This window comes from Salarias fasciatus, chromosome 5 (assembly GCF_902148845.1).
Source record: "Salarias fasciatus chromosome 5, fSalaFa1.1, whole genome shotgun sequence".
Classification (NCBI taxonomy): domain Eukaryota; kingdom Metazoa; phylum Chordata; class Actinopteri; order Blenniiformes; family Blenniidae; genus Salarias; species Salarias fasciatus.
The window spans coordinates 22,787,127-22,814,352 of NC_043749.1; the positions used below are offsets into that span (position 1 = coordinate 22,787,127).

At 41.9% G+C, this 27,226-nt stretch overlaps 1 protein-coding gene across 1 annotated transcript; it reads right to left on the bottom strand.

Annotated features, from left to right (window-relative positions):
* Nucleotides 1–1,135: 1,135 nt before the first annotated feature.
* Nucleotides 1,136–26,842, bottom strand: fer1l4 (fer-1 like family member 4). Its single transcript, XM_030090908.1, has 49 exons — nucleotides 26,714–26,842; nucleotides 25,224–25,279; nucleotides 22,669–22,757; nucleotides 21,984–22,084; nucleotides 21,797–21,891; nucleotides 21,629–21,679; nucleotides 21,236–21,388; nucleotides 21,061–21,121; nucleotides 20,609–20,740; nucleotides 20,302–20,364; nucleotides 20,142–20,226; nucleotides 19,897–20,065; nucleotides 19,435–19,612; nucleotides 18,358–18,544; nucleotides 16,873–16,952; nucleotides 16,522–16,647; nucleotides 15,876–15,942; nucleotides 15,409–15,503; nucleotides 15,117–15,225; nucleotides 14,321–14,540; nucleotides 14,102–14,234; nucleotides 13,909–14,009; nucleotides 13,730–13,817; nucleotides 13,521–13,637; nucleotides 13,284–13,436; nucleotides 12,621–12,819; nucleotides 12,362–12,486; nucleotides 11,703–11,837; nucleotides 11,339–11,512; nucleotides 11,076–11,186; nucleotides 10,552–10,713; nucleotides 10,148–10,319; nucleotides 9,903–10,015; nucleotides 9,651–9,767; nucleotides 9,315–9,354; nucleotides 8,841–8,947; nucleotides 7,297–7,431; nucleotides 7,103–7,222; nucleotides 6,795–6,922; nucleotides 6,541–6,711; nucleotides 6,203–6,357; nucleotides 5,148–5,329; nucleotides 4,908–4,993; nucleotides 4,734–4,832; nucleotides 4,506–4,623; nucleotides 4,083–4,206; nucleotides 3,633–3,937; nucleotides 2,814–2,914; nucleotides 1,136–2,677 (listed from the first exon to the last, which is right to left on the bottom strand). The coding sequence occupies exons 4-49, from the start codon at nucleotides 22,050–22,052 to the stop codon at nucleotides 2,497–2,499; spliced, it is 5,892 nt and encodes a 1,963-aa protein (XP_029946768.1). The 5' UTR covers nucleotides 22,053–22,084; nucleotides 22,669–22,757; nucleotides 25,224–25,279; nucleotides 26,714–26,842; the 3' UTR covers nucleotides 1,136–2,496.
* Nucleotides 26,843–27,226: the final 384 nt, after the last annotated feature.

Sequence of the window (27,226 nt, forward strand, 5' to 3'; positions counted from 1 at the left end):
TAATGACCACCAAAAAACACAAAACGACTAGGATGAAAAACAAAACTAATAGAAATCAGTTAAAGACCGCAATGGAACAAAACAAAATTAGCAAAAATAAATTTGTATATAAATAAATATGCCAAATCACCATAAACAGATATGGTCTAAATGACTGCAACAAGATCTAAATGGTAAAAAAAAAAAAAAAAAAAAAACTCAAATAAGACTGAAAACATCAAGACACATCGAGCTGTCTGATCATCAGGACAAACAAACAAGTTTAAAAAAAACCCTAAACGAAGTAGGAAGGACTGCAAAAAGAGGAAAAATGACCACCCAAAGACGTGAAAACAGAAAAAGACATGAGCTGAGTTCATTGCACTCATGTCACAAGACCAGCATTATTAAAAAAAAAAAACCTCCCAACAGCCCTTTCCCTTCATACTTTTCTCCTGGAATCATTTCCTTTTGGAGGCAAAGACCCAGAGTTTGTCCAAACACGATTCAGCATCATGTCAAAGGAAACAATCAGAGAAAACCTCAGTAAACAAACTATTTCTGACTTCCTGCTGTTCAGACAGACCAGCACACCAGACTCTCTCGCAGATTTCCTCAGCCTTCTAATGCAGCCTGCGCCCGTCTACCTCTGAAGCACTCAGGTCAAAACAGGCAACAAAAAGTCCTCTGAGATGCCCAGAAGGAGAGAATAGCCCAAAATTCTGCCGTGGGTATAGCTAAAGGTGATTTCCTCTTATAAGGGACCTTTGTTTGTATGTCAGACGCCCTTTGATGCCTGTCTATAAACTGCCCTCACAGGGCAAACTATGATGAAACTGCGATGCATGGTTTGCTGTTGTAATGGGACGGCCTGGAGGCTGCACCGATGCTCGTCTATAATGATGGATCCTCTCAGTGAGGACAAGATGAAGTGACCTGTCAGGTGCAGAGAAAACCTCCAGTGCTTCCAGTGGTTAAAAACATAGACAGCTGAGAACACATTGTTCTTAAAATAAAGTTAACTGATCGGTATGGCAGAAATTGAAAATTTCGTCTTCAGTATCTTTTCTGGGTAAGGGTTGAGAACACAGTTCACTTTATTGAGGTTTCTATATTTATGTGTGTCCGTACCAGTTAACGTCTCAGCCAATAAATGTTGAATGGAACAAGCTGATCTCATAATTTATTTGTAAAGAAGGAAAAAAAAAACAAGGACATATAACAGAACACAGTGCAGCTGAGACGGTGCATGAACAACAAGCGGTGTTTTCATGTCAGGCCTGCACGCTGCAAAGCAGAAAACTATTAAAACGAGACGAAGAAGGAAAACCACAACAGAAGAAAACAGATCTGGCAGAGTTATGAGAACACAGGTGAAGCATAAAAAACCATTAGAAAACATCAAATAACCACAGAAGTTGGGCAGTAGTGGTTTGCATGCTCACACCACTGAGACAATATTCCCAGTGAAGTCAGCATGTTCTCCCTGAGCACATGAGGGCTTTCTCTCACGGCCCAAAAACATGCACTTGAAGTTTATTGGCGAGTCGACAATTGGTGAGATCCTTCCCCGCCGTCTACATTTGTTGACTTGAAATCCACTGCAGTGCTTTGTAAATGAAATTTGGAAAAAGCAGCGTAGAAGAGGAATGTATTGATGAAGGAAAGGTTTAAATTTGTACTTGTATCAACTTCCACTTTAAATGTTTGATTCAAATGGATTTGATTTATGTCACTCAAAACAACTTGGAAAGTATTGTGGTATATGATGTATGTACTTCATTTTATTCCTAAATAAGTAATCACTTGGTGAATGAATCTTTAGGGACAATCCTGCGATAAACTGATCACAAATCTGTAGAGACAGAAACCACCTTCTATGATCAGTCTCCTGCTGAATTTTCATCTGAGTGAAATTCAAGCTAGAAACATTTTTGCATATCTAACCAGTGTTATTTTCAATCAGTGATCTGATGTTAATCACAGAATGTGGCGAGCAATTCCAGCCTCTGAATACGTAGGTGATGCATCAAGAATTAAATCCAGTAGTTACTATAGTCATTTGACTGTTTCATATTATATTCATTCATTCAGAGATAACTTTTCCATACAAAAAAAAAAATAAAAAATACTACCACTACTTCATTGAGATGCACACTGGTATCAAAACGATTCAACGCACTGAAGTCACAGTATCAAAATAACAGTGAGGACTGTATCTTGTAATGCATGTTAATTTATGGAGAAAAAAAACTATAATTGCATGGAATGGAAAGAAGAAGAATAACTGGAAAGCAAATATTTAATCAGCTGATTCTTAACATCACTTTTTTTTTCCAATCAGCTCTTCAGTGACGATGGACTCTGATATAAAACAGTTGCTGGCGTTGACGCCACTAATGATGCTGTGTAATGCAGTGCAGTGAGAGCGAAGCTTTCATTTACAGATTTACAGGAGTATTTCTGACACTCGCACGTTTCAGCATGAGGAGCATGAACACCCCCCCTTCGGTCTCTTCATCCAGTGACGATGAGGGCGGTGATTTGCTGCGGCAGAGTGTAGACCATCAGAGCCAGGAAGACCGAAAGCACAGCTAGGATGGCCAGAGAGATGATGTACTTCTTGAACTTTTTCCAGATGAGGTGGACGAAGGTCTTCATCGGGTTGATGAACCAGGTGAAACTGGTGGTGGGACGTCTGAAACACGAAGGAGGACAGTTTACACGTGTTCAGACAGAGTCTGCAGAAATCAAAAGAACTGTCCTAAAGAACATTAAATCCAGTAGATTTGAAAATCCACAGCAGAAAAGGTGCTGCCATGAAGGAGTCATACTTGGGTTTGTCCAGAGGCTCCGGCTCTTTGCGGGCTTTACCCACTGGATTGGCCTCCGCCTGATCCAGCGGCAACAGCTGAAGCTCCGCCTCCACCTTTCCCTTCAGACAGATAATCAGTGTCAGCACAAGGAGTTAAAACTGATCATTAAATCAGAATTACTATTATATCTTCTATAAATAATACTTATTTTATGCTAAAATCAGCTGCTTCAATAAATGAGCATCAGCTCCTCAGAAGGACTGATAAACATTAAATGAAGTTTTAACTCTGCTTTGTGAGACATCATTTTATATTACAACTTTTTTTTTAGAGAAAGGACAACATTTAACCTCAAAGACTCCAAATGTGAACCACCGTGTTGCTGCAGTTGTGTTCTTCAACACATTAGAACAGATTGTTAATGGACGTCACACACAGTGTTCTTTGCTGCTTCAGCAGTCTTGAAACAACAGGTGTCTGCTGTCTGCTGCAGTATTTGAGCCAGAAAGTTTATTCAATGGTTTTCAGGGTGGAATTTCCCGAATTCAAATCAATGCCACTAAAGAAATATATATATATATAAATCAAGCTAATGTGGAATTGATTACTGTTGATATTAATATTATTGCTGCTGCAACGTTTAATAATCTTTTCCTTTATAGCGATTAATGCTACTTCATTAGCATAGCAAACCAAACACATGAGATTAATTTACCTTGAAAGTCCTCTAAAAACTTTTGATCATTTTGTTTGTTTTGCTGGTAAAAGTTAACTCTAATTTGTTTTTTTTTTCTAAGATGCCATAAGATTTTAAAAGTGTTTTTTTTTTTTCGGTACCATCAAGAGGAAAGTGTTGCCCAAGCTGTCGGTGTACTGGATGTCCTCCGGTCTCAACTTGCTCCTGTTGTCTTTGCGCTTCTTTTTCTTCTTGCCGCCCTTCTTCATGGCCTCCTCCCTCTCCTTCTCCTCTTTCTCGAAGTCCTTGGCGGTCTTCTGGCGGATCAGCGGCCACCAGCCCTTCATCTTCTTGGCGCGAAAGATGGAGAACCGAGGACTGGCCCGGTCCTTCGCCATTTTAATCGTGCACTTGCTCGATGTCTTTGCGGGTCGCACCATGTCATTGAGACGGAGGTCGATGGAGCCTTCGGGAGGAGGTTTAGTTTTAAGGTGGGCATCAGGGGAGAAACAGGAAAGCTTCTTATGAGTGTTTTTCAAATACTGAAGTTTCAATAAATGTAAATGCTTGTTGCAAATCCATATCTGAGTTCCGATCTGTCTGTTTCTCACCCAGAAAGTCATTGGATCCAATTCTGTCATAGTCCCAGACCTGCAGGGTGAGAACAGCCGGCTGCCGAAACTCTGACTCCTCCAGAGAGAAGAAGGACTCCTTCTTCTTATACACCACCTCTTTCTGCAGGGGGAGAGGATCACACTTATTTCTGACAAGCAGAAAGAACTGATTGATTAACTGATTAGTCCAAATCACTTCCAGGCGCGCTTTATCTGTGCATGGCTGTAGGTGACCGTGATAATGGAACAGGCGTTTCTCAAATTACACAATTAATCATTTACAGATAAGAAAATAGATGACAGAAGAAAAGCGGTCATTAGTTTTAGTCTAAGAGGCACTAAAGTGAAGGACAGTGGAAATCTGGAGTGTGTGTGTGTGTGTTTATGTGTGTGTATGTGTGTGTGTGTGTGTGTGTAAACCTCAGTAGGAAGATAGTCGAAGCGGAAAATAAATCTCCAGTTGAAATTTCCCTCTCCGGTCAGCGAGTTAAAGTGGACGTCTGTCTCTTGCTTCTTGTCCTCGCGTCCTTTAATCCAGCTGCACAGAGAAAACAACCATGAGCTGATCGACTGATATCGACGACGTTACCTCGACGGAGACAACTGATCAGAAGAGAGACACCGAATCAGTGTGAGTGCAAATCGAACCCTTTCACGTAGATGTCTGAGGACGGGTCGCCTGTGAACGGGTTCACGTCCTCCAGAAACACGTCGTCGGTGTTCCAGACGATCACACGCAGTTCATACCTGACGCAGTGACAACAACAACACCGTGAGACGTCCAACTCCGCCCCAGTCTACCGCAGCCATGTGGAGACGTACTGTTCAGGAAGCCGCGGCTTGATGTCAACAGTAGGAGGAGCCGGAACGTCGGTGGGAAACATGTCCACCCACATGTGGAGATAACCCTACCCCACACACACACACACACACACACACACACACACACACACACACACACACACACACACACACACACACACACACACACACACACACACACACACAGGGTTCATGACAGTGGAACTCGGGTAGAAGTCTTTCAAGAGAAGCTTTGATCACCTGCGGCAGACCAGGACTGTCCGGGTTGTGCAGAGACCGGACCTCGACGTGCTCCGGGACCAGGGGAAGGGCTCCGGGGAGAAACTCGTTCATCTCCCCCCAGCGGTGCAGCACACTCAGGGCAGAATGCTCCTCCATCTCTGTATCCTCATCTTCGGTCCGCTTGTTCTTCTTCAACAGAGCTACAACAACAACAACAACAACAGGCTGATTTTTGACGCTTGATATCAATGATTGAGCAAAAAGTTTTATTTTACTATTACTATTATTATTCATGGTGTTGTACTCAGCACCACCAAACCTGAGTCAAGACCAAGGCCTTGAAAATGTGGTCTGCAGTCCAGAGTGGTCTCGAAAACTACAGCACCAATGTTAACACATTAAATTTGTGACAGTGTGAATACCAGCATTTAAATGTTGGCGACAACCCAAAAAAAGCAGAAATGGAATCAGCCAAATGTATGAATTTAAGGAATTCTTCCACTTTGTAGATTTGATGAAATGAAAAAAAATATGGACACGTTAAACAATGTCAGCAGATGAAAAAGCAAACCGTTCATGTATATTCTGTTATCCATTGTTTTTGCACTATGAGTGTAAAGTGTAAAGCTTTTACCATGAGTGTAAAAAGCATGCGAAGGCCCCTGCCTCTATCTCTTTAAGCTTGATTATATGTTTGCGGTGAACTGACACTCAGGCCTAAGCAGATAAAACCAGGGTTTGAGGCGGAGAAGAAATTCCTGTTAAGTTAACAGCAAAACTGTCATTTGCCAGATGTGGATCATCTGGGCTCAACGCTCCAGGAGAAAATGAAAACCCAGCTTCCTGTTAGCTTGGCTGGCTAAATTTCTCCTCACCCAGTTTACACAAAATATCCTTACTGATGACAACTGCCAATCACATCCCACTAATTCAACTGTTGGAATGATTCACTTAAGCTTTTCATATCCAGAATCCTATTTGTTTTTCTGATCACCTCGGGCCAATTTGAAGCAACTGGATACCTTAACCTGCCTCTCCAGCTGCTAGTTCGTCTTGCTGTCCGCCTGTCCTACCTTCAGGTACGGCATCGGGTGGTATCTTGAAGATTTTGTTGAGGACTTTCACAACAGACGTCCTGTATTCAGGAGATGAGATGCCGTTCTCCTTGCAGAGTTCTGCCAAGATGGCTGACGGCCGCTTTGCATCACGCCATTCATTGTAACCGTCCCTAGGGGAGAGAGAGAGAGAAAGAGAGACAGAGAGAGAGTATTACAATACATACATAGCATCCCAACTGAAAAAGTGGGTTTTGAAGTAAACCATAAAAAATATTATAATCATCAGCTTGTTTCAGATCTTCGATTATCGTTCTGCTACTGGATACATGGTTTGGTTTATCGGTGGTACTAACATATCATAGTACAGAGCCAGACCGCAGGAGGCTCTGTGGCGGCTGTAGAACCGGTTCTCCAGGTCAACCCGTGTCTCGCCAATCACGTCATTGGAGCCAACAAAGTTGTGGTCCATGACCTTGATCTGCAGCTCGGTCTCCAGTGGGAAGGACACGGTGAGTTCAAAGACCCTGGGAGACCAACAGCAGCAGGCAGTCAGGAAAAGAGTCGCACATTTATTGGTGGACTGACGGTTAAACGGACCGGTACTGACTCTCCAAATGTCGGGTTGAGCTGTTTGGGAATGTATCTATCTTTGGTGTCCAGACTCTGCTCTCCCACCTGGATGACCAGGTATGGGTCAGCCTTCCCGTTGGAGTCCGCAGGAGCCAGGTTGGTGGCCTGTCCAATCCAAACAGAAACAAAACACAGTGGAAGCGACAGTAGAGGAGCAACGCTGTACCGACTTTAAACAGCGTTGAGTCCTACAGTACATGGTTCAGCCAGAGACATAAATGTTTTCTCAGTTATTTAAAAGCATTGAATCTCGTCTGTTCACATGAGCTTGAGTCAAACAGGAACCTTGACGATGTAGACGCGGACTAAGACTTTGATCGGAGTGTTTCTGGGGATTCCATTGGTGATCTCACACTTCAGGTTTTCTGTGTCTTCTAGATCGATTGGGTAAACCTTGAAAGATCCCTGGAGACAGAAAATAAAGAGCATTGACACTTCCTGTGTGGATTAACAGACAGACAGCTCCATGTCTGCAGTACCTTGTATTTGCCCATAACCTTCTCCTCATCATCATCGTCGTCGTCATTGAAGTTGGCCTTGCCTTTCTGGAGTGGGAAGATCTTCAGCCAGTCCTGAAACTGCCTGAACTCGGACTCCAGCTCCCCTGTATACAGCTGAGCACATGTTTGTAATTTATTTCAATTGCTTATTTCTCTTTTTTGGTGTAACTGAGGGAGGATTGAACTGAAGCAATTAATTTACAGTTTGTTGACACATCAGATAAAAATATCAGAATCATAAGGAATGGGTGTGAAAGGTAAAACAATCTATTCAGACTGCTTCTTTGATTATCTTATTTGTATTATACTTCCTTATCGGAAACTTTCATCATTATATCTGTTTTTATTACCTTCGCCAAGCAGGTTATGTAATCATGTCGGTTTGTTGGTTGGTTGGTTGGTTTGTTGGTTTGTTAGCAACATTACGGAAAAAATTATGGATGGATTGCAATGAAACTTCGTGGAAAGGTGGGTCTTGGGCTACCTTACAATCCATTAAATTTTGGTGATGATCCGGATCACTGTCTGGATCCAGGAATTTTTTAAAGGATTCTTTATCATTGAGAGATAGGCCAGTCTTTGACATAGTTGGGCATAACTCAACAATAAATGACAAGGGGGCTTAGCAAAAAATTACAGTGTAAGTTCTTCATTGACTCTAACAGATATCAGCTGCTGATCCAGATTACATGGAAGTATTCCAGATACCAGGATCCAGAATAGACAAGAATAGGGTGATTCCGGAGTGTCAGTCACTGTGAGGTGAACACATTGAGATATGAACATGCAACAAACAGCTTTCTCCCATACATTGTTTGTGTTGGGGAGAAATAAAATGTTTTTTATTATATATGGTGTTCTTATTATTGTTGGTGACTGATTTGAGCTGTGGCGGAGGTCTGCGCTCTCTGAGTGCCAAATTCTAGTTCAAAATAGCTTTCATTTATTGTGTTTGTGTATTTGATCTTATCATTTTACTATTTCTTTTGAGCTGCATGCTGTTAGGACTCTCACTGCACACTGACAATATTCTTATATTTAGGCATCTATAGATGTAAGTATCTATAGATGTGTATATATTTAAGCATATATGGAGTTTGCATGTGCTCTCTGAGCATGTGTGGGTTGTCTGTGGATACTGTGGTTTCCTCACACAGATCAAATATCTGCGGCTAACTGGTGACTCTGGCTTGCACGCAGATGTGAATGTGAGTGTGTCTCGCCGTCTGTCTCTCTGTGTTTGCCCTGTGATGGACTGGTGACCTCTTTAAGGTGTATCCTGCCTCCAAGGCGCCTCATAATGCCAACTTGGATTAATCACTATAAAACATGGATGCATTTTTTTTCTTTGGTGTTTTCATTACTTCAAAGCAAGGAAATCTGGGATAAAAGAGAGACGGATGGTCGAAAAATACTCCCCGAATCAGTTTTAAGATTTCTTTCAAACACTGTTACAATGTAAGTCAGAACTGATCATAAGGTTGGCATGAGATCAAAGGATTAGGCTACTTTGACACTCCCACCTTTAGAGTAGCAATCTTCTTGCGTTTGGGAGGCGAAACCTCCACCACCACTATTTCCTCCTCCTCCTCCTCCTCTTCAATGTTCCTCATGCTCAGATTTCCTCCATCTGTGTAAAGAATAAAACTTTATTGACAGTGGTAAACACAACCCCTGATTATTATTGTTATAATAAGATGTATTAGTCTTTTGGGTTCATTGTATCTGAATATCAGAATAAAAGTCTGTGTGGTGCATAACAAGTCAAAATCATCAAGTCCTCTGTCACTTCCTGTATTTGGTTCCAGCTCTCACCTCATCTTAGCAGCCTCAAGTGGACATTAGAGGAACTGCAGCTGAGTGCACTCCCTGTAAACTGATCACCACAGTGGCTGATCTTTGTACTTTAACTCCAAAATTATTAAAAACATAATCAATTCAACATTTTACCAGAACTTTGGGGCAAACAGAATTTCACCGTCAGAAATCAACTTTACCAGTCTCTCCCTGTTCCTCCATTTCTTCTTGCTCAGCTGCCTACAAATGAGTACAAAATATTTATTATTTCAATAATGACGTCTACACAAAGGACACGTTATGATGTTAAAATTCTCTTTGATGTATTTGTTTTCTCTCTTAGTTTTGACCCTTGGTTTGGATCATGCTTTCTCTGTATCATGAGAATACAAATTTATTCATTAAATCCTTTATTTGATTATCATGATTTGGAAAACTCATGAAAATGTTTCCACTTAAAAAAAACCAACACTATTTCTTTGAATCAGTGATGTTGATCACAAACATTCAGACAAACAGGTGAATCAGTGACTCACCAGCTTCTCCAGCTCCTCCACTGATGCATAATATTTCGACCACCAGTCCAGCTCCTCCTTCTCAGGCGCGTCCTCCTCAAGCTCATCTATCTTCTTCTTCAGCTTTTGAAAATGTCCCTAAAAGAGTTTCATCTCATCAACGAGCAACGAATCAACAGCTGTGGAAACTCTGGTTCATGTTGTTCCAGCCTTTAAGGTTTAAGGTTTTTTAATTTTGAGTGGAGGAGCTGACGGTGAGTTTAATAAACGTACATTAACCAGCTTCATGGGGTTGATGGGAATCACTGACTGCGCGACCGACAGGCTGGTGAGTCTCAAGCTCTTCATTGAAGTCAACGGGTTGTCCTTGGGTGGATTCTGCTTCACTGGTGAGACGCGACAAACTTTTTCAACTCAGGTGTTGAAAATCATATCGTACGAAACAGGCTGACGAACAGCAGTTTTCATGGTGATATAGACCGATTTTCTTCTGCCTCTATCACTGTTGTAGTTTTTACCTTTTGGCTTTGGCTTCTCCTCTTCCTCATCTGGCTCCTCGTCGACCCTCGGACCATAGTCCATGAGGCTCTGGACGACGTGCGACCCGACCAGGGCCAGCTGACCAAACGCCCGATGCTCCACCACAAACACTGTGAGAGGAGGGTGGAGGTAGGACTGCTCCGGCAGCTCCTGCTCACGGCAATGAGGAGAGGAGGTAGGAAGGTGACAATTAGTAAGTAAACTTTTGTATTAAAAAAAATCCTTCTCCATGATGTGTTGCAACTGAGTAGGCAAGGTGGTGTCAGTACCTCAAATCTCAAGTAAAAATTTGATTTTCATCTCTATTTGTTCCCTTTGGTATGTTCCATGGTGTTGTTATGCATTAATGCAATATTCATGGCGTTAATATCATGAAACTGACCACATCGATGTAGCCGACCACCTCTTTGAAGTTGGGGTGGGCCTTGTAGCTTTCCATCTCCTCCGACTCCAGCTGTTTTCCCGCACACTCCACCCTCACCAGGGGCCGCTCCACCTCGAACAACTGCACTCGCTTCAAATCCCGCATGCCCCAAAACAACACCTGAACAAAAAACAGAAAAAGACGTGTAATCCTGCAGCGTGTTTGGTTTGTAGGGTCCACTATTCTTACGAAGTCCAATAAACCTTGTTGAGAGCAAAATGAGGTCTTTATAATTTAAGTTCTACTATTCTTAGGTGAAAACATGGCTTGAAGTCAGATTACGGTTTGGTTTTGCCAAATAGAAGCCTACTAACGACTGAGTTTGTTTCAGTTGACAGGAAATGATCGTTCAATGCAATGACCCCGACAGATAGAAAACACGGTTCTCCTGAGTGTTCCTGTTCTTCTCTTTTGGTGTAAATATCATCATGACTTGTGACCTTTTAGAAAAAGTGTGTGTGTGCGTGAGTGTGTGAAGAGACCTCGATCCTGAAGGTCTTCAGAACGGGCCGTATGCCGTCTGGAATGATATAATATTTCTGCTCCTCCATGTAGGTGAGTTTCTGAGGATCCACACTGCTGGGAAGACAGGGCTGCAGAGAGGACACGGTGTTCTGCATGACTGACAACAGACGGCTCACACGGTCTGTTCTGACCTCTTTTAATGATAGTAGCGGTTTAGGATGAATGTCAATGGATTTTGATAAACTCTGCTCATCAGCAGCGACAGACAGAGAGACGTCACCTCTCCAAACCCAGAGTAGTCCAGCTCGATGAGCTCGAAGGTGGCCAGCAGCTCTCCAGCCGGGACGCGTCCCAAACTGATGTCGTAGAAACGGAGTCGCGGCTTCTGGTAGAGCTGCTCCACTGTTTTAAACTGCGGCTCGGCAAAAGCTCGTCCCAGAGGCTTCGGTCGGCCCTGCGCGCACACACACACACACACACACACACACACACACACACACGCACACACATACATTTCACGATCATGTAATAAAGCTCCAACTGAATGCCATGAAACTCTTCCAATGACAAAAAGTGAAGGGATTTTAACTCCTCACAACTTAAAGTGGTACAAAAAACAAAACAGAAGGTGGGTGGAGAGTTACCACAGAGTCGTAGTCGTAAATATTGATGATGATGAGGGGCGGGTCTTCTTCCAGCTGCTCTCTTGTTCCCTCCAGCAGAACTCTGTCAAACAGCAAACACTCACACCAGGCGGGGGACACCGTGTCCGACAACACCTGAACACAAACACAAGAAACAAACATGTGAAACACCTTTTTTCTCAGGCTTCTGTGTTGCAGCATTTCTCATGCAAAAAAAAAAAAGGCAACCAAGGTAACTTGGATGACAACAGGAATAGTGGATCGCTTCCAGGAAAGATGGTATGAATGTGTCCTTGGATATAAGAATGTCTAATATCATGTTGCCTTGGCATCAGAAGAAATAACCAATAACATGCTGCAGTCCTTTGGATGTGCTTCTTGATAATCACGCCAATGTAAGGATGTGTGGGAGTGCTGCATGAAGGCAGTGGCAGATGACAATGTCTCAAATGCACATACAAATTTCCATCACTAAAGAGTGTCTAAGTGGGTCTTTAGTTGGAAAACTGGCATCACAAAAGTAAGGCCTTAAAGAGCGGAAACACAGCCGCAAAGTGTTGTACGAAAAACCAAAAGGCGGAGTTCATCAATAAATGCAATGTTTCGAGGAGAGATTAATTTATCTTCCACTATATCAGTTCTGTAAATGTTGTACAAACCCTGGTCCGCTGGCACTGCGTAGAGAAGATCACTTTGGCAAAAGGGTCCGACAGACCATCATCGTCTGCAGCCAGCAAGCCTCTCCCCTGGTACAGGTGGCACCGCAGCTGGAAGTATCTGCTGTCTGCAGAGACAATGGCAGATAAAAAAATCGGAAATTTCCCAAACTAAAAGCAGTTTATTGTCCATACCCAACATGTAAGACCAACCATGGAGTGAAAAAGCTGTGCTCAGTCTGCAGATGTCCAGCTGACTCACCCTGACAGGACAGACTGATGGGGAGCTCCCTCTTCCCCTGAGAGCTGCCGGGCCTCCTCTGCTCCTCCGACTCCTCCTCAAACACTGGCGTGAACTCCTCCGGCAGGCCGCTGATAACATCTTTGCTGTACTTAACGTTACCGAGCCACAGGTAAACCTCCAGCTTTGCAAAAATCTCGATCGCTGAGCCTCCAGGAGACTGGAGAGACAAACATATTCAGAGACAGAACAACAAGCAAAGTATTCACATTTTCAACAAATCACTGAGGAATCTCACTCAGCAAAATGACAAATAAACTTGGGTGAAAAATGTTTTCATTAAAAAAAATGTTTAAAAGAAACTTTAAATGAAAGACAAGAAGCTAAACAGCAAATATTGGAACACACTGGCAATTTTACTTTGGTACAATAGTACTTTGATGCTGATGGCAGTACTGATTATGATTGGATTTGGTTTCTACTATCTGTCCCCTGCTTCTCAGTCTGTTTCCTGATGTCTGTGAAATCAAATCACCGAAGGACCCATTTCCTGCCTGGTCGAGTCTGAACTCTAATCCCCCTCTAACAGCAGCAATCCACATCCAGAGAAGACAGACCAGTCGGATTAATGGAGCAAGCAAGAAAAACACAAAAATAAGAACAACTCTAAGGCTGGACGATTACCTTCATGTAGAGTGTGGTGATTTTGCCGCAGTCCCGCCCCCTCTGCTCCTCGACCAATGAGAAGACGATGGAGTGGGCAGGGATCCTGACATAGGCCAGCCTCTTGTTTCCGTTCAGTAACCAGATAAAAGCATCTGGGATTGTACTCTGCGGCTGGAGAGAGCGCGGTGTGAAAGACATCGCGTAAGACGACGTGTGACTTGATGTATGATTTACGACTTCGGTGTGACCTCTGACCTCTGCAGCCAGTTGACGGAGTTTCTTCAGGAGCTTCCTGCTGTCAGTCAGCCGCTGTTTGGCTGTCTTTCTGGTGAGGCGTCTCCTGGCTCTGATCGCCTGTCTGGCCACCAGAACCTGAGGACAGACGGACAGTCAGTCATCCAGAGACAGACAGACGGACAGACGCTGATGAGGAAACAGTGAGACGCAGCGGGACACAGACTCACCAGCTTCTTCTTGATGAACTCCTTCCTGCATTTGTCCAGCAAGTTCGGGCGACACTGAGACTTCTTTTCGGAAAAAATGCTGAACTGTCTGCAGAGAAAAGAGAGTAGAGAACAAAAAAATGGTGAAACCAGATAAAACCAGACTGAAGCGATGCTTTGGCTATCAGAGGGAGGCTGACCTGCAGGAGGCCACCAGCTCCAGCAGCACCTCCACCAGACGCTCCTTCACTTTGCTCCTCGGCCTCCTCAAGAGAATCTCCACTTCGTTCAGCCCGATCTCCTTAAAGATGAAAGTCACAGGGAAGACACATAAGCATGGACTGATACTCATCTGTGTTCGTTTTTACGCAGAAATGATTGAACTATACTTACTAGTCTGTCGGCCATCTTGCTGAGTAAGTTGACCAGATAGAGACGAAAACAGTGATCTTCAAACTGACTCCAGACAAAGAGGCAAGGCTTGAGTTTCACAGAGGGAGGCTGGAGCTGAAGACACTTGAATGACCTGAGAAACAAGAAGCACACAGGAGACACAGATTACAGATGGCAGGTGGAATTTATTAGGAACTGAGGAATGAACTACTTGCTTACCCGTCGTACTCGGTGGACTGGGGCCTCATGGCAGCAGACAAAGATCTGTTTTCAGGTTCAGGATTCTGCACCTCCAGCTCGTCCTCCGACTCCAGCAGGATCTGCGTCTCCTCATTCAGGTCCTCCCTGCTCCTCATCAGTTCCTCCCGACTCCTCCTCAGATCCTCTTTGCTTTGGCCCTTTTTAGATCCCCCGACCTCCACCACCTTTCCGTTGTTACCTGCAGGGGACAGTTAGACAGCTCAAGACCATGATAGAGGACATATAATGACACCTTTCTAATGTTGCTGAGCTCAGGATCAAAAGTTATTAACGGGCAAGAAACTCTCCAAGTGTGGCTGAAATTGGGTTTTATTCCAAAATGACCAATAACGTATACTGTATTATTTATTTTTTTTTTTTACAAAAAGGAAAATTGCAGTGAAATTTGGATCTTCAGAGGAATGCAACATTGCTACTGCTGCCGTGCGTTTAAAATTGCTTTCAGTTGAGTAGATTTGATCTACAGTGACTCATTGTAACTCTGTTTATCTGAAGAACCGGCATTGAATGATCGTAGCATCTTCTCCAAATAACAGATGTAACTTTAGAGGTAGTTAGTTGGGCTTTTATGCCGCTTTGACACTATATCCATACAGTTCTTCGAACAAGACTAGTAATAGTAACAAGACTAGTTGCTTTTTATTTGCAGTAACTACTAAAAATGATCCTACTCCTTTTTTAAAGTCATTAGCAGGAACTGGGACTCAGGTTCTCATTTCCAGTATTTTGCACTGTATTGAATAATACTGTTCACCTATAGAGAGCTCAAAAGACAGCGGTTTGGTTCCCACAGACGGGTCCATCATCGTGACCTCAAACAGAGACGCAAACAGCAGAAACTCCTCTTTCTGTCCCAGAAAGCCCTGAAGATGACAAACAAACACAAAGTGAAGCTTGTTAAATTCCTTTACTTTAATTCTTCTACCCACTGGGTAAACTCAGGATTTTTCAGGATCCATTAATGGATCCTGTGAAGTGTACAAATGACAAAAGAGGCAAACAAATCCAATAAAAGAGACGGTAAAAGTGAAGGGGGCAGCAGTCACCTCGGGCAGAGGATGAGTCTCCTCAACTTCCACAGTCACGGTTTCAGGGACCTCCTCTCGTGCCTCACCCAAATCTTCATCTGCTCCACCTCCACCTGAAGGCACCACAGCAGCAGAGTAAACAGACGGGCGATGCTCCATTCTGTGCTGCTTAAATGATTAAATACCTGAACTAACCTGCTTATGTAGAGAAGCATCACACATGTGAATCAAAACTGGAGGAAAACAAATTAAGCTAAACAACTAAGCTGTTGCATTGCATTGCATTCTATATATAGAAATAAGATATTTCTAAACCTTGACAGTTCTATACAATAATATAAACATATAAGGGTTATGAAAACATGAATATATGAGAGAGCAATTGCAATTCTAATGCTCAAAAAGTCTATAGATGGGCTGCTTGTTCTTTTAATAACAATTGGAAAACAAAATACAAGACTTCTTTGTGAAGTCAGTGGGCTCACCTCCCTTCCTGTCCTTCATGCTGCTCTTCTTCCTCTTCAATCCCAGTTTCCCCAAAGCTCCTTTCATCTTCACAGATTACACACAGTTGACAGAGGATTATTCGACTTGAACATGAGACAGCTGCAGAAATGAGCTGAGAACTACTTAAGTAACAACAAGATTCCATTGCAGCAGTGAGTTGATGAGGTGAAGTGAGACAAAATGAGATGAGGTGAGATTTGATGAAATAAGATGATATGACTTGATGAGACAAGGTGAGATTAAATGGGATGAGATGGAGTGAGATATAATTAGAAGAAATAAGATGCGATGAGGTGAGATGACAATGTGTGGAAGGGAAGGAGCACAGAAAACTTTTGCTGGATGTAATATTGCTAATTGCCACATCACTATACTGCTGCCTTTGAAATATCTGAGATATGATCTTGTTATTGGAGCAACTCTCCTGCATGATTTTGATGTCTTACTGCTCCAACAGTACCAGAATAAAGAGACTTTATCTTGATCAATTTCAACAGCAACTCACTACAGTAAGGCAGAAGCAGAGCTACATCTGCTGCCTGACTTTGGCCCTTTAGGACTCAATGTTACATGATTCCAGTGATGTTTAAAGTGCACAAGCAGCCTGAGTGTGGTGTAAGATACCTTTGCTGCAGCACTAGAACCTGTGTCCGTGTTGAGAGCGGCGGGGGACGAGTAAACCTCCATGCAGAGAGCGAGGAGGATTCGACCTCGATAGAAGATTCCTTGACCCAGACCTTCATTTAAAGCCTGGACAGAAGAAAGTTTACTCTCGCTGTTTAATTTCCTGTTCGTCATTAAATGAAATTAAATCACAAGGTTTCAGGAAATTAAATGCTTCACGTTTTGGATGAATATTTTCTTTTGCATTTTTCTCCTGTAAGTGAGATTTAAAGGCAGAGAGACATCTGTAATGTTTGGATTGAATAAAGTTCTCTGTGTACAATGATGTTATTAAAGAATGATGCTATTTACCTGGTGCACATCTCCAAGAGTGGAGTTTTGAGGAGAGCCATAAAGGTTTACCCAACTTGGACCAAAGGTGGGGTTAAACCCTGCAGACAAAAGGAAAAAAAAAATCCACTTTGCACAATATTAAGAGGGATTCTTTGTGTTACAGTAATTCTCAGTTTGAGTTGGGTCAGTGGATTTCTGTGTGGTGCATATTCCTCTGAGGGTGCAGCAGCTTTTCTTCAGGTGCTCTGGTTTCCTCCAACAGTCCAAAAATATGTGTTTGAGGTTCACTATATTAAGCACTATGGCCAGTGTGGGGCAAGTTACTTTTCAAAATTGATTAGGCATAGTTAATAGTTACTTTTTCAAAAAAGTAACTGAGTTAGTAACTGAGTTACAATATTTTCAAAGTAACTCATGAAGTAATTATTGCCCCACTTAAAAAAAAAGTGTTTAAATATGTCAAAGAATTTCAAACCCCTCTTAATGGAACTTTAAAATGCATGTTCAATTACTTATTATAAAACTGAATATATGATTATTACAATCAATAAATCAAAATAATGGACACTTGGCAGAATAAATTCCAAAAAGGAAATGCTACATTATTTCTAAATTATTCAAATGGTGCTGTGTGAGACAAGACAGCATAAAAATTTGATTTGTAACTGTAGATAGTGTTTCTATATTTGAAAAGAATAATAAACACAATGAATGTATGTCAACAGATGTCCGTACTTCCATTTAATAGCTGCCTTTGAATGATCTATGACTGTATCTGTCCCGCCATGTGACACACTTTGCATCAATACGGTTCCTTCTTTGTGAACACAAACTTCATGCTCCACAGCTCAGCTGGACTCGAGGAGGAAAAACCAAACAGAGTGGTGACTTATAGTAACAGAACCACGACTCATATTATTGTCACTAACAATAACAGCATTGTACAGACGGGAAAAGTAATTAGTTAAATTACTTGTTACTAAAAATAGTAACGCCATGAGTAACGGTGTAGATTTTAATGCAATTTCTCCCATCACTGGTCTTGATGATAAAGGTCAATTTGATTTAGAAAGACCAGCTATGAAAATTAGATGATGATGTCATTTAGAACTTTCCTGACAGAGGAGTTCACAATAATGTATCAGTTTTAAATGACATCATCATCTAATTTGACCTAGATATGCAAATTAGATGATGATGTCATTTAGAACCTTCCTGTCTGAGGAGTTGGTAACAATTGGTTTTAAAACCAATACACTCCCTTTTAAAAGGAAGAAACTTTCCTTTAAAAGGAAAGGGTACTGGTGGTGTGGAGGGCACTGCAGGGGAGAGAGAGAGAGAGAGAGAGAGAGAGAGAGAGAGAGAGAGAGAGAGAGAGAGAGAGAGAGAGAGAGAGGAGAAAAAGAGAAAGAGAGAGAGCACAGAGACACGGGTATCTGCAGGCACTCCTTCAAGGTTCTCGACAGTTTTTATTTCACCAAAGAAATGAATTTTAACTGGTACCATTTCGAGTGGGATCTGAGATCTGCTGCAGGTCCAAGAAGTGTGTTGCCAGAGCGATGTCCCCCATTTTGGCATCATCGAGGACTTGGACTTTAATTCTCTGAGCCAGAGGAGGAAACTGTTCAATGAAGGAGATCTCCTCGTTCCAAACCGGACAGTTGGTGGCGCTGGCAACTGATGTCTCCCCCTGAACATACACAAAACACACCCACGTAGGAGAGAGAGAGCCGAGAGAGCGAGAGAGAAGAAACACTGACATTTTAAGAAACACAAAATGACTTTTGATGAACAGCAATAGAAGAGAACTATACTGAAGAATAGAAAAGCTTTTTGTACAAAACCTGATTAGATCTTGTCTGTATCTGCTGAAGGTCAAATTAATAAACACTGATGCAGCAAGTGATTTTACAGACTCTGAGACTGAACTATGATCTGACCACATAGTTCAGCCATTTATTAAATTAATCTCATTTCCATCTCATTACCATATTCAGTTTTATCTTTTGTCATCCATGAATCCTCTTGAGCTTCTTCACCCAGGCTTGCTTTGTAAAGGGGCTGATGGAGCCCGTTTCAAGCCAAACCAGTGTAATTATCAGGGGAGGCACTTGTGACAAGTTACCATTTCATTTCAGAGCCCACTGAGAAAACCACAAAAGACGTCACGCCCACATGCTGCTGGCTAATGCGGTGCCACCAAGCAACTGTAACAAGCATGCCTTGGCATTGTGGTTAAAAACCCACATTGACTCAGAATATTCAAACACACCGAATACACACACCACTAACCCATCCACTGTACACGAATCAGGATTTATTGATTTTGATTGGGTGACTTGGGAGTTTAATCGTTTAACTCTGGTCCCTGACTGTAGGATGAGGCAGACTTTGGAGTTTTGAGAGAAAATTGAAGGAAGGATTAGGAGGACTTTCTCCAGCTCCGTGCTCCTTGTCTCAACAAATAAACACAAAATTATACATTATTCAACGCAAAGTCCCATTAAATGTGATTAAAATATAGAAACAGCTGTTCTACATTGCTTCCTGTTCACACTCAGGGTCAGCAAATTCCTGTACCTGTTGACCTGCGAATGTCACTTGCACGTAGGGGTCAATGAACACAGCCCGGTCAGAGACAGACATCTTGGCCATTAGTCCCGCCCCCATGGTGGGAAGACCCTCGGCCCGGTAGATCCGGATACGAAACCGAGCCCACGGACGCTCGGAGGGCATGCCACGAGGAAGCAGCAGGTTTCTGGAGGAAAGTCCAGCATCAGAAATGTTGGGCAGATAAAACCAGCTGTCCATAAGTTCATACCATATAGTTTATATCATCAAAGATTTACTTTCTCTAAAGATTTGAAAGTTTGTGCTGAATTAGCACATCACAAGTAAAAATAATAGATTAACTTCATTGTTCAGTTGGTGATTTTTATTTTGGGACCAGCTGACCTTGTAAGACTTTAGTGTTTCCTGACTTCCGCCATCATTTCTTGTTTTTAGGTAGGGAGAACTTGTTATTCAGGTTTTATCGCTGACCTTTCGATGTCTTCAGCGGCTCCAGACGAGGACGATGGTGACAGACTGGGCATGGTCAGAGCGTCGCCCTTCATCAGCACGTTGATGGTGGCTTTAACATAACCTTTGATCCCTGACCTGGTGTCGGCCGGGTCGGTCAGTGGAGCCCACTTCTGGTAGAATCGATGGTCTGAAGAAGCAAACTCTGAGTCAAAGGCCACTGCAGCATTTGGGCAAGGTTAGAGCAGTATGAGCAGCACTGGTACCTGGCTGGTTGTACACGGTGGAAATGTCAATCTTAAAAGTTCCAATGTGTGTCATTAGGAAAGCCAGAATCCCCCGATGGACCACCTGACAGGAAGTAGCATCCCAGTTTAGTTCAGGCTGCCATCATGGTAGCAGTTATATTAAAACAGTGGAACTCACCTTTATCTCAATGACTTTGTCAAAGAAGACCTCAGAACACTCCTGAAACTCAAACTGGAAGTTCTGAAAAAAGAAGAAAAAAGTTAAAAAGCTCTACACTAATCCTATCCTTCCCTTGATCCATCCTATGTGTCACATTAAGCAATTAATTTAGACTACTGATTTCCACTTTATAGTACTAACCTCTTTTGTTCACTGCTGTTTAATACCATAGACTTCACATTACATTGTACCATAACCATTATTCCACTGTACCACAGCACTTATTCTTGTGGTCAGTCATTTTCCCACCATGCCCTCCACTCACCTCATTGAAGAAGGGGCAGTTGGTGGATTTCTGCGTCCCCGTGTTTCTTTTCTGACCTCCAAGTCTGACAAAAACGGCAGGGTTGATGTTTACTCCAGCCAACTTCTGAGCCTCCTGGATGGTCACGTTTACCTACACACACCAAAGGATTCTGTTCGGCTCCCAGGGACAGTTACGTACTGATTTTATGTGATTTTAGCTTTTGTTTTTAAGCATTTATTTCTTTATCCTCACAAGCAGGACTTTGAGATTTTTTCAAAATATGTTTTTAATATGTTTGATTATATATAGTGCATTGCAAATAAAATGTACAATAATAATAATAATAATTACTACATCAACTAAGTTTGAAAAGGGTTCAAGAGCCACTGAGTATTTCCCGGGGGAAACTGTGTCTGAGCTGCACAACTCAGTGAGATAAATGATCTACACACACAAAAAAAACCCCTCACCTGAAAGCTCTTAACTCTGGGCATTGCAGCAACTGCACTTCTGGTGAGCGGCCTGCAACGACTGCAGCGACAGTATGTAGCAGGACAGTTTCATCCATCAACCAAATAGGTTGAACATTTTATTTTGAAGACCAACAAGTAACAAAATTTGTGACGCAACTTAAGCCAGACTGACCTCAGAAGGGAGGTGAAAATGACGTTAAAGTCCAAGTCGTCGTCATAATAGTCATCGTCATCATCGTCATCGTCTTCTCCGAGTGGAGACAGACTGTGGCCGATTCGCCGAGCTTCCCTCTCCCTCTGGTCTGGACGGGTCACCGGCTTCACACTGACAAGAAAACAAGAAGATCTGTATTTGTATGTGTGTGTTTATCTGTCTTCACGGGTAACTACACACATTGCATCCAAAATATTCCTGCACCACTGCTGCACACGCCAGTTTAACAAGTGAACCTCTGAGCTGTTAACAAGTCCCAAAGTTTGTGATATGTTTCAGTCTCAGTGCCGACCAGGCTCACACACTCCTGAACCTCTCACATCCAGAGATAAAGATTCCCATGGTTCTCACCTGTTCTCACCAGGTTCCTCAAATGCTTTATTTCTGATGACCAGAGCTGATCTAAGGATGTGTGAAGAAGAAAAAAAACCACAGTAAGATGAAAAATAATTTTCTCTCTGATTCAAGTCTCTCAGCTTATCTAAGTTTCTGTACTTGGATTTAAAGTCTCCCTCTTACTCATCCTTGTCCTCCACTTTGAGGAAGTCCAGTCCGTCCCACGGTCCTGCTGCTCCCTCGATTGGGTGATACCGGATGTCGAGTTCGATGAAGATCTACAACAAGTCAAGGAAGTCACCACGACCCCGACGGTGTCTACCCAGCAGAGTGTGTTTGTGTGTCTGTGTGTGTTTGTGTGATTCCTTACATCAGTCAGGCTGTAGTTGGCATCAGTGAGGGGCTCTCTGAGCAACAACCTCCCCTGAGGTGACCACATGCTGGAGACTGATCACCAGCTGACCGAGCAGTCTACACACACACACACACACACACACACACACACACACACACACACACACACACACACACACACACACACACACACACACACACACACACACACACAAATTATGAGCTTCAACATGCATTTGAATATGTAATTGTTGCATTTTCTGTCCATGTCCAGGACCAATTTATTACTGCATGTGAAAATTAAATTGTGTGATTCAATTCATCCAAATTGTGTGTATTTGTGTTATTTTACTTACTAAAATGTGAGAACAGTAGCAAGTGTTTTTAAAAAAAAAATAAATCTGAAAAAGGGCATTTCAGGGAAGTAAGGACCTTTTGGCTGGCTCACATTTCTACACAGTCGAAAATATTTCTTCCTAATTGAGAAGTGCGAAGGGCAGAATTGATAAGGAGTGACTTCCCTTGTTGAATTAAATACACTGTTAACTGATGGTTAATAATAAAAACACAAATTTTGTCAACTAATACTAATTCTAATACTTGGAATTCCAAAATCTCAAAGTATATGTTGGCGAATGGTGTGTGTGTGTGTGTGTGTGTGTGTGTGTGTGTGTCTGTGTGTGTATGTATGTGTGTGTTACCTATTAGAGAAGACTTTACTGGAGTTGTACACTTTAACAGACAAAACTTCATCACCGATCCCTTTACCGTAGTGAGGCCATCGGAAATACTGCCAACACACACAGACACACACACAAGAGCAAACAGTCAAAAAATCTGTTATAACTAAGGACACTTCTGGTGAGAAATGCTTCATATTATGACCTTCAAGCGGCCTTGAAATGCAAAACATCAGAATTTTATACATGAAATTCGAGATGTGATTAATCGTGATTAGAGGTGGAAATGCTGTGATTAATTGTGATTTTCAAAATGAATCTTTTCCCCCTCAAAAAATGGAGCCAGATTAAAAAAAAGTCCCATCAAAGCCATTCTGTGTGTTTAGGGGCCGACTCACACTCGCCTGGCCACACCTGAAGAACAAACACTCACCTGAAAAACAACTCCGATACTCAGAAACCACAGACAGGCTCTCATCACACTGAGGTTACTGTAGAACATTTTCTGTTTCTTATATCCACACGCCAGGCTTTTAACAGACTTATAAAGCTGTATTTGAGAGATGATCAAACACATTTCCTACATGGTTTTGCCTGAATGTTAAAGGTGCTGTAGGCAGGATTTTGCTAGTCAATGCTAATTTTTCTGTGTTTTCTTTGGATTAAATGTTAGAGTATCCATTGATAATCCTTTAGGAGTGTAGCATAATTGCACTACCGTGAGGGCGCAGCGTTTCTGTCTATCTCTGTTCTGAGCTGAAAAGGAATCTCGACAGCTCCAGGTATCTTTGACCAATCAGAAGAGCCCATGAGTCTCTAACCGTGATTGGTCGAGGGGTGTTCGTCGCACGTTCTTGTGGGAGGGGCTTAACTTGCGTAAGGGCGTGATGTCAGAGAAAACAGGACAGGATTGGCTGTGTTGGGTTTCAAATGGCCATCCTAGATTGGTCAAATCGCCATCTTGCGGAGATGCGGAATCCTGCCTACAGCACCTTTAAGTACTGCGATTGTGACATGAATGTTTACGTTTTAGGTTAAGAAAGCTGTAATTTCCCCTCTAGATTTACAATTAAAATACACATTAAATAACGGTAAAGGCAGAGAATCAGCACACAAACTCCAAAAAGCGAACCTAACACCAAGAATGGAGTGAGACCTAGAAATGAAAGCCCCCAAATGCAACATTAACTCAGTGGAAGACGCCCAGACGACTACATAGAAAACTGTTGCTCATTATCAGGAGTTTCTCAGATAAAGCACAGAAGAAGGATGTGATTTATACTCTGGTGGATTTATTCTCCCTTTGCCTATTCATAGTGAACTTCAGGGGGTGGGTAAAAATATCTCCTCTGTATAGTGATTAAAGCTGCTTCACCAGAAGATTCAAAAAACACATCAAAACATTTCTTAGTGAAGGAATCTGGGTTTAAAACTCTCAACAGCGAAAAGACTTTGTTCTCTCTCATCACGCTCATGTTTACCCCAGGCCAGTTAATGCATTTTGATTGAATAATGGATATTCTGCATTTTTCAAATGACAGATCGATAAACAATGAATGACATTAGTGCACTGGAGCTATTTAGAGTCTAAAGCTACTAAAACTGTGGAACTAATGCATTTGTTCTGGCATTTAATTTTTCAAATAAATATTACATTACATTTATTTATTAAAAAAAATATGAAGTATTGTGTTTTAATATCACTGATAAAACGAGTCTCTAACCCTTTTAATCTGATGTCCTGTCTTTTCCATCACCAACCAAAACGGACTCTGTTAATATTATTTTTAATCCAGCACCTGTGCACATCGGTTTATATGTGCATATTCCTATCTTGTTTTCATTACTCTCATATTTACCTCATTCTTGTGCAACAGTTTATGAATAATCCAGCTTTGGTTTCCATAGACTGCCGCTGGATACAGTAGGATGGCGGCAGTTGTGTGAATGTGTGTTTTGAAGGAGTGTCTGTGTGCGACCATGTGTACTAGAGGAGGGGTACAGTTTCCCATCTGCTCAATTAAAATAGTTTCAATCTGGAGCGGGCAAACAGCAACGGCTACCTGCTCAAACACAGCAGTTCTGGCTCTCAGGACCCTTGTTGACACAAATCATTCTTTATATCTTTATCATGCCAACTTAAAAATGAAGGACACAACCTGAAAACAACTTGAAAATGTATGTAGAAGTGAATCTTAATCCCAAAAGTCCAAAAATGTTTGAAGAATTGAGCCGGTGCAAGCAAATAGGATGAATGTTTTATGCCTTTCCCGTGTGGAGTTTATATATTCTGCATTTGAAGGTGTTGGTATTCTGCAGTTATCTCCCACAATGCAACAGCAGGCCTATGTGAACTTGACAGTTTAAATTGGCTGTAGGTGTGAGTTTGTGTATGTTTGCACTCTTCATCCAAAGTCAGCTGGAACTGTCCTCACCACTTTACCTGCACAACAAATGTTGGGTGATATTTTTTCACTTTTGGTTTCCTGAGTTTTATCGCATCTCGTCAGCTCGGATACAGCTGAACGGGGTTTTTCCTCGAGCAGGTTTGAAAGGTATTAATCCATGTCACTGACCTCGTTGAAGATGGCCACGTTCTCACAGTGCAGGATTCTGGTTTTATGGGTAAAACCTGGAAGAAATAAAGACCGTCAACATGGAAACAGCACTGACACCACAAGGCTTTGTTTACCTCTGATTAAATATCTGTAAGGATTAATCTGACCGCAAAGAGAGCTGAAAACAAAGAAGAAAGAATACAAACTAAAATCAAAAAGACTTTTGGTACATGTCAACACTGACAAAATGATTATCAAAAATAAATGAATAAATAATAAAATCCATTAAATAAGTTCTGATTTTGGAGCGGAGACAGGGGAAAGGATCTACCAGACATTCAACGAATCTCTTTCTTAAAGAAGTGTGCATCATAAGCAGCTTTCTTTTGTTAGAAAAAAACAACACTTTAAGAACAAACTGAGACATTGATATGTTCATATAGAGCAAGAAATCAAGTATCAATCAAAAGTGGCGCACTCAAGTCCTCTCCACACCTGTAACAAATAACAAAAACAAAAAACTGGACATTAACTGGGAACAACGCCACTTTAATTCTTTATGTATGCCTTAGCTTTTCATGGGAACATGTGAGTGACTGATAAAATTCAGTCAGTTTCATGAGACTTGCTATTTTTGTTACAAGAGAAAGCACCACATGTTTTTTACCCTTACCTTATAAGATCAATTATTAGCTGATTTTTTTGGGTACTCAATTAGGTTTGTTAAAAAAAAGGGAAATTCCTGTTTTTTAAATCTACATTTTTCACTTCTTATTCATTGTACATGTCAGTAGAGATTACTGAGTGTGAATCTGAGTCAACCTGTGTTATTTTTGAAGTGCCCAATATTGTTGCAATACAATGAAAAATAAACATTGCTATGTGGATGAGAAATGTGCTTCAAAACATATATTTTAGACAGAAAATTGAAAGGAATGCTACAAACTGACAGTGTTGGTATGGTTGTGTAAAACTATTAAAGTGAGCAATTATTCATGTAACTGAATACAACTTGTCCTTTGTAACAATGTTTCTGTTCTGTGTCCACTCCTCACTGAAGATTTGTGCACATCAACGGTTCAGGTGAAGGCTGACTGAAGAGGAGAATATGAAAGTGATGAAGTTTTAAACTATTTTTAAAGTCTCTAGAACTATTACCTTGAAATAAGTAACCTTCAGTAACTTGCACTGCACTGTGGGACAGGTGAAACTCTTCAATGGATTTTCACTCAGAACTGGTTTGTTAAAGAGCAGTGGTTAAACTAAAGGTCAGAGAAGTCAATTTGGGATTGGAGATTTGAAGTTTTGAATCCCACTGCGGCCCCTGGAGTTGGACCCTCAACCCCAGCAGCTCCTCACAGCACGGCAGCCTGCTGCTGCGTTATGTTGAGTGAATTCTAACTGAACAGGATGAGATAAATCCTTCATATAGGATTCAATCAAGCGGCTTTCAGATAATAAAACAGGGAGAAGTCCAGACAGGTGAGAGAAGCGGGCCGGTTTGTTACCTCTGAAGGAGAGCTCGACCTTCCTGTCGGATTGACCCGGCAGGTTGAAGATCTTCTTCAGGTTGACGCTGATGGACATGATGAGGGTCAGCTGTCAGTCGGTCAGTCTGTCTGCATGGCGTCTGTGTGGATTCCAGCCATCGGATCTCCTCCGTCTCTCCTCCTCAGCAGGGGGAAACCTGACTGTGGAGCTTGTTAAAGTGTGTGTGTGTGTATGTGTGTGTGTGTGTCGGGGCAGGTCCTCGCTAATGTTTGAGAAAGCAAACAGAGTTGCTCAACTAGTTCCATCCTTGAAAAATACACACGGAAGTGACAGGTTCTTCAACAACCATCACATTTAACAAAAGAACACAGAATAGAACGGCAGTTACAAAAAGCATCAATAAATAGATGGAGATAGTAAAAACAACACCAAAATACAAATGAGTCTGACAATTAATAATGACAAAAAGAGTTTATTTTGTCTGTAATTCTCAGCAATGAGCACATGCACATGGGTGTCAGGGTCATCAA